The 7,812-nt window shown below is 34.6% G+C and overlaps 1 protein-coding gene across 5 annotated transcripts; it reads left to right on the top strand.

Annotated features, from left to right (window-relative positions):
- Positions 1-654: 654 nt before the first annotated feature.
- Positions 655-7,147, top strand: LOC112501179 (G patch domain-containing protein 8). Of its 5 annotated transcripts, none has more exons than XM_025104855.1 (8): positions 655-717; positions 1,005-1,091; positions 1,224-1,419; positions 5,452-5,606; positions 5,831-5,974; positions 6,060-6,163; positions 6,275-6,425; positions 6,850-7,147. In XM_025104855.1, exons 2-8 carry the CDS (start codon positions 1,029-1,031, stop codon positions 6,925-6,927), a joined length of 891 nt encoding a protein of 296 aa, XP_024960623.1. In that variant the 5' UTR covers positions 655-717; positions 1,005-1,028; the 3' UTR covers positions 6,928-7,147. The 5 variants fall into 5 exon arrangements, with proteins under 5 accessions (XP_024960623.1, XP_024960626.1, XP_024960625.1 ...); XM_025104858.1 differs by having other exon boundaries at positions 673-689; XM_025104857.1 differs by having other exon boundaries at positions 687-717; positions 1,002-1,091.
- The last annotated feature ends 665 nt before the right edge of the window (positions 7,148-7,812 follow it).

Genomic DNA, 7,812 nt, shown 5'->3' with positions numbered 1-7,812 from the left:
AATTATGCATAAGTACAACTTATTAAAGCTCGATGTTTGAATTCGTATAAATAACTACGGATAAACATAATCAAATAGATAATAAATATCTAATTTTAAAATATAAAAAATCTAAAATATAATTAGAATAATTATCGAGTTTCAACAAAATAAATAATTATTATCTTTATAAAAATTAATATTATTAAACCAAATATAAATTATTTCGTTATTGTACATAAATTAAATTATAAAAAAATTGAATTAAAAAATTATACAAAAAAATGAGGAATTTCAAATAGTTAATTTGATACTAATATCGATATATTTTTGTCAAATTTTTATGATATCGTCAAATATATATTTTATTCAAAAATAAAAAAACATCATCGTTTTCTCAAAATCACATAAAGCCATATTATAACATCGATTGAGATAAAAAATAAAATGAAATATTAAAAACACGATGTATCTTTTTACATTGCTCGAGTATGCTTCTAGTCTATCTCTAATATGTTTGTCTTTATATATATTATCATATATTTTAGACGATGACATGTTTAGATTTTTTTGGAATAATTTTAGCAACATGGGTATGAGTCGGTGATGGGCCGGGGCAGGGTTGAACCGAAAACCTGCTTCGAAACGGTAAAATTGGTCAAAAGGATTACAAGTGCCGCGTCGATTAGATCAAGCTAGCCAATCGTAAGGTAAAGTCTCCGTGGCTTCTACAATCAGGTAAAAGAGGTTTTTCATTTTTCTTCAGATTTCTGTTTGGAAAAGAAACCCTAATTCATCCTTTTAATTCTTAACTGATTATCAAGCCAAATGATTTCGGATTTGGAGTATTATGTTGCTAATTGCTTTGTGAAGTCCTTTTAACGGATAACATCTGGTGATTCGATTTCTAGTTTTTTTCTGTAGGATGTCATCAAAATCTTCAGATTTGTCTTTATTTTTATTTTATTTTTGCAATATTCTTGATGGTTGGGTCGCTGCAGCTAATCTGATGATTTGTTTAGCAGCTTGAAGTCTTGATTTTGTATTGTATGGACAACCGACGGTACAATGGCCGACAAGACATACGTAGAAGGCAACAGAAAACAGCTGAGGTCATATGCTTGTGCAAGTTCTTCTTGTGTTATTTGACTGAAGATTCAGCATACATACTTAAGTTGGTTTATGATATTTATTTTTATACATCTTTATGTATTGATGTCGTTTTTGTATTGTAAGTGGTGCAGGAAGATGATGTTTCTGTTCTTGAGGAATTTGCGGAGGAATTTCGCCTACCAATTCATCACAGACCAACAGAAAACGTAGATCTTGATAATGTCGAACAAGCATCATTGGACACACAATTAACATCGTCCAATGTTGGTTTCCGGCTTCTTCAAAAGATGGGGTGGAAAGGGAAAGGTCTTGGGAAGGATGAGCAAGGTAAGCAGATAACTTTACTGCTCAAGTGCTTTCACTATGTTGTTTACTGTGTATGTAATTTTACCAGATATTCTATATATGTTATTTTGCATTGTTTAAAGCATTTGCTTTTCATATTGAATGCTGGTGTAGATTTGTTAGTACTGCTGCTGGACTATAACAGAAACTCTCATTTAGGTTACACAGGATGGTGAAGGATGTAGAACATAATATTATCTTGGAACTTAAATATCTTCTGTTATGACTTTCCAATTCCCTTCTACTCAATGTCACCTCAGTTTTCTTAAGGATTGATTTGCTATATGGGTATGGGTGCATGTTATGGCAGTTACTCTTACTAGTATGTGGTTTGTTGGGAATATTATCATTCTATATGTTATTAGAATATGGGCTATATATCTGTACTCAGTTATAAATTATTAAATATATAACTATTATATGTTTTTGTGTAATTATATATGCCAAAAATGTTAGGAAATTTTTAAAAAAGTTAGTCTGAATATGAAAGAAGATGATTATGTTGGACTAGGGAATCGATTTTGATTGTGTTCTACGCAGAAGTATTGACTGCTAGGATATGCATGGTTATGATAAAAGGTAAGTGATGTTGCTAGAAAATTTTCACATTTTTAGATGTTGAGTCTCGTTAATTAATTCTATGGGGTTTATATTTACCCTTTAAGGTGAGGATGCATCATTTATATTTACCCTTTAAGTATGGAAGTATGGGCTTGGTGAGTGATTATTAATTAATTCATCCGCCTAATGGACTCTTTGGAGTTCTAAACATATCCACGATGTTTGACTCCAAGTTTGGGTCGTCTCTTGACTTGACGGGCACATCCCAATGGGTAAGCTCTTGTTTTGATGGGCCTCATGGTGGAGTGCAAATTTGTATCCCTACTTGATTGGTAATGGTAATCAGGAACCCTTGTATCGTTGCATGTTTCCTTATAATGCTGTTTGACAAGGATGACGGCTGAGTTTTGATTGTGACTGTTTGGCCTTGTCGATCATCAGTAGTTGGTTGTGTTCCCTTAGTTCAATCAAGTCTCATTGCTAAAGTGGAGGCACAGAAAGTTTCAACTCTCTTTGTATATTGCCTCTAGAGTGGATTGGTGAGGCCTTAAGCGCTAGGCAGTCAATAGTGGTTAGTGGTCCTTCACCGCTACAAAATTTCATCATCATGGTACAAAATCGTGTAGTGCTTTTCGCGGTGCAATTTGCCGTGATTTGGTTTGTGACTCGGTATGTGTGACTTTATGTTTTGATTTTGAGACTTTATCATGGAAACTTTATGTTTTGACTTTTGATTTTGAGACTTAATCATGGAAACTTTATGTTTTGATATCGAAACTTGAAACTTTATGTTTTATTGAATATTACTACGAGATATGTATTACATATATTAAATACTGCATACATATATAATTATTAAATATATTACATGAACCGCTATTTTCTCTTCGCTTTAAGCATACGGATTAGGTGTTGCTATTTGTCTGATGAGGTGCCTTGTTCAATAATAAGAATATGTTGCTAGTTTGAGCTTCTTTAGGGTCCATGGAGGTATTAKTATATAAACTTCTATGTCTGAACTTGCTGGTTGAAGGTTATGGGTGACATTTACAGGGTAAATCCCTGATATATCTCTTGCCGACGGGGGCGAGATATTAGCTTGACGCTGAAGATATTTTGCTAATGTTATTGCTTACACTCATCCTGGGAAGATTGGTGACTTTGTCCGGTTCCTTCTCTTTGAGGGAGAGGATAACGAGGTCTTTGTTTGGTTTTCCCTTTTTTTCTTCTCATATTCTATGATCAGGGGTCTATTGGGAGGGTTTGTAATGTGAGTTGCTCGTTGGTCCTGGATTTCTTGTTGAGTGCTTCTGACTTGTGGTTTTACCTTATCGGGTTTTGGAGGTGGTGTCATGTAAGATAATGAGTAGTTTCTCGTTGGATGACAGTGGCCAAAGTATGAATGTACCACGGATAGTGCTGGTAGAAATCTGGTGGCACCTATGTTATCTGTTTAATCGGGAACTCATTGGAAATTAACAATCTTCAATGTGTACCTGCACTTATCCTGAATGAGTCCTGTGGGATCAGGATTCCGATGACCAAGTGACTGATATGGAGAGGAAAAAAGGATAAAATATTTATGAGGCAAAAATATCTTTATAACCTTGTGTATGGGAATTTATCTGGGTTGAGTGGAAGAGGTCCCTGTACTTGTTACTTTCCCTAAGTTCCCAAGTTGGAGTAGGATTTGAACTCTTCTTTGACCAGATCATTCAAATCTAGAGTTTGAGACTCGTTATACTTCTGGGGTTTATATCTATTGTCAAAGTTGGGGTGGGACTTCTAGGATTGGTGGGACTCATTAGGTGTGGCCTGATGTTTGATGAGGATGAGGTGAATCTATCCAATTGCACTTTTTTGGGATGGGGATGGTGGCTGGTGGGGTCATCTCTTAACTTTCTAGTGGTGTGAGGATGTGTTCCTGTCAGTATTCTTTTGAGATGGAGTTAAATAAGGCAACCAAATTGGTTACACTATTGATTAATTTCTTGTTGGAATTGATTTATTTTCTGATACTGATAAATATAATTAAGGAAGTACAATATATTAGCTTATCTGTGAAAAGTTCAAGATGGCTTATAACCAAGCGAAGAATTTTTAATTCAGTGAAAGCTTAATTAGGTTAAGCAAGAATATAATGATATTAAAAAGTAAGAAAAATACCCTAGTTGAGAGAAGGAACTTAAATTATTAAGAAGTCATGTACTTTAAGTATGTTCTTGCTTTCTTCTTTTTCTTGATCAATCTTTCCAATCAATCTTCTGATTTATATCTATGCATAACTACTTGTCATGGACTTTCTTGTGATGATGAATTGTTTCTGGGATGTACCCAAAGAGGTTATGCACATTAAATTTGGAAGGGGGGGGGGTACTTGCAATCTGGTACACTGCTTTACTTCTATTTTCAGTATTGTAAAAAGCAGCCCCCGTGGGGGCTTAAATGACTCAATATTCTTGTAATTGATGGATTGAGCTCTTTCAAAATATGATGCTCAAGTGGTCTAAATAGAGACTATCCTTATAAGTAAATATTAGGTGGTCTAATTGAATTGATCGGATTAATGACTTCTCGAGCCCTAATCTGATACATCGTTTCTACCCAAATCAAATCAAATTCAATACCATTAAAGCAGGGCCGTCCTTGGAGGAGGGTGGGCTGGGCGTACGCAAAATTGAATTGTGCGCCAAATATTTTTAGCATACAGTAGTAAACATTAAAGGCTCCAGTTATTGTTTCTAGACTAACACAATTGACGATACATGGTCAAATCCAATGACTTGCATCTGCTTTAATAATTCATAGATTTTATAATAAACACAAAAAATAATTGTAATTTTTATTGCAATGTAAAAGAATATAATCAAAATTGCATCGCTTATTGTGTTTGCACAAGCCTTTGCATAAGATGTGTTGAGCACTAGAAGTTCCATGGCTGCATAACTCCAGTTACCACTTTCCAGAACCATGTTTTTCTTCCATTATTTTTTTGTATTGTGCCTAGAATATATGATCTCTTCTTTAATGCATCACCACTAGAAGTTTTTAAGCTTATTTACCTTTTTTTCCTTTATCCTTGGGCAAATGAAGATTCATCATCACTTGCTCTTGTACAAATGGTTGGTCATTCTTCCTGCCAAATTTTGGTCTAAGCTTGAGGGGTACTTTTATTTGTTTTGTGATGGGAGATTGTGAATTGCTATGTTCGGTCTAAGGTGCAAAATTTATTGGTGAAGCTTACCTCATTTGCTAATACTTCTTGGTTATGAGGTTTTGTATTTTTGTGCTACTTTGTAATTTATTTTAATCAAGTCCATTTAGCACTGATTGAAGTTGATAGATATTTGTACTTTTCCTTTGCTTATTTTCTTGTTTTCTCATAGTTGACAGAATAATATTAGGTTTATAAATCGTAACCATATGGGTTGTTGCCATCATATGATCTGTCAGGAATAACTGAGCCCATCAAATCTGGAATACGAGATTCAAAACTAGGGGTTGGAAAACAAGAGCAAGATGATTTCTTTACCGCAGAAGAAAATATCCAGCGGAAGAAACTCGACATTGAACTTGAGGAAACCGAGGAAATTGCCAAGAAGCGAGAGGTACACCTTTTAGCCCTAAGTTGAGAGTAAGAAATAAATATAGCGGTCAAACCTTTGAGGTTGATGAGTTTTTCTGAAACCTACATCTAATAGTAGAAGGCAGCATATAGTATATATGTATGTCTTTTGATGGGGAATGCCCTGTGGAGCTCTTGAGAATTTCGTGCAGTTTTTATTACCTGGTGGCTTCTTCTGCCCCCTTCCTGCACATTATGAAAATCCAGGTTATGGCAGATCGAGAGCAGAAAATTCAAACTGAGGTCAAGGAAATACGGAAAGTCTTCTATTGTGAGCTTTGCAACAAGCAGTACAAGTTAGCGGTTGAGTTTGAAGGTCACCTTAGCTCCTATGATCACAATCACAGAAAGGTAAATTAATTAAGTCGATTCTGTTCATGGAATTAATTACAATTGCATTATAATTTGTGTCATAACTTGGTTTTTGCTTTTACAGCGCTTTAAAGAGATGAGAGAAATGCATGGAACCAGCAGTCGTGATGACAGGCAAAAACGTGAACAGTTACGTCAGGAGAGGGAGATGGCCAAGTTTGCTCAAATGTATGTTTCTATCACACATTATATTCCAGTTTGCTTCTTTTTGTTGCTCTCTAGCTAGTATGTTTCATTATTTACACATAACAGTTCAATATTTTACATATTATCATTTAGGGCCGATGCCCATAAACAGCAGCAGCAGCAACAACAAGAAGATGAATCTGGGAAAACCAATCATCCAGTGAAGAATGCTACTGTTCTTGCTGATCAGGATCAGAGGAAGGCATTGAAGTTTGGATTTTCATCTAAAGTTGGTGCATCAAAGGTACTGACAATTTTCGATGAATCTTCATCTTTAAATGTTCCATGAATAGTTGATGCTGCTGCATTTTTAAACCATGCCATAAGATTTTGAATTTAAACAATTCCTGCTCTGGCCTTCCACGAGCTATATGGCTAAGCAGTTGGGTTCCGTTAGGAAAACAAAAATTCGTGAGAAACGTAGGAAGCACTTTGTTAGCGGAGTCTCACATAAGTTAACATATGTTAACATTTTATTAGATGGTATGTTAATGTATATTAACGTAAGTTAGGATATTACCTTATGTGAACACCCACTAACGAAGTGCTTGTCAGGAAATTTTGATTTCCTAGACGATCCCAGTTTTATGGGTAATTGGGCAATTCTCAAGTGCTGCAATTTGTTTAAACCTGAGATGAGCATGTCCCTTTATTCTTGTTTGATACAGAGTTCAGGCATGAGTGGTGCAAAGAAGCCGAAAGCACCAATTGCATCGGTTTTCGGCAACGATAGCGATGAAGAGTAGTCTTTGATCTGAAAAGAAGTATACAAGTCTGCAGTAAAAAAAGTTGTACCCTAACAAACCTCTTACTTGATGTGCTTTTAAACTTGTTATCTTGTGTGTTGCCATAGAATTCATATGTTCTAATTTTTAATATAATGATAGACTAAGGTAAGGGGTGTGTGTTTATGTGTATATTCTGATGTCAAATACTTGCTTAATCATAACCACATGACACATTCTCAAAATAAGCGAGTATTAACTAAACAAACAAACATAAATTAAGTAACACAGTCAAAATTGTTCATGTTTGTTTACCGTAAACGAACTTCTAGTCAAATGGTTCATGAACAGCGTACCAAACGTTCGGTTCATTTACAGCCTTACATATGTAGAGGTTGGTTCGTCTGTGATATACACTATTTCCATACCAAAATAAGTGTTGATATGTCAAGATTGTTGTCGAAGCATATTACCGCCGAACAATGTTCAATGTTACTTTAGAGTCACATGGTTCATTGGGTGTAAGAGTTTTCTTCCCAACGAGTCTCTACATAGATATCAATTTTTTCACTCTAAAAGAAACATTTGGAATTAGATTGTCATTTCATAAATGAAAATATTTGCAAGAATTTTGTCCTAACAATTATTTCAATGATCAAATATTGGTTTTGGACAAAAAGTAGATGACAATTTTTTATGCAAGTTGGGAGAGATATATTGAAGCTGGTTCAAATGTTAACCAAGATTATTGTGTTAATTTTGTTAACCAATCTTGGTCATTGATTCTTACAATAAACAGTTGTGATTAATCATGATAAAAAACTATGTGTGAACAAACATGAAAAGGTATTTAAGTAATTTTCTTTTTTATGCAACTCTCATATCATTAATTGAGAGTTATAAAAT

This window comes from Cynara cardunculus (assembly GCF_001531365.2).
Source record: "Cynara cardunculus var. scolymus isolate 2C chromosome LG 17, CcrdV1, whole genome shotgun sequence".
Classification (NCBI taxonomy): Eukaryota; Viridiplantae; Streptophyta; class Magnoliopsida; order Asterales; family Asteraceae; genus Cynara; species Cynara cardunculus.
The sequence above is the reverse complement of the archived record's forward strand: the minus strand, read 5'-3'. Positions and strand labels throughout refer to the sequence as shown.

Coding starts and splice junctions, on each gene's coding strand:
- LOC112501179 (XM_025104855.1), top strand. CDS start 1,029: ATGGACAACCGACGGTACAATGGCCGACAAGACATACGTAGAAGGCAA. Junction 1,420..5,451: donor TCTTGGGAAGGATGAGCAAG/GTAAGCAGATAA, acceptor ATGATCTGTCAG/GAATAACTGAGCCCATCAAA. Junction 5,607..5,830: donor AAATTGCCAAGAAGCGAGAG/GTACACCTTTTA, acceptor ATGAAAATCCAG/GTTATGGCAGATCGAGAGCA.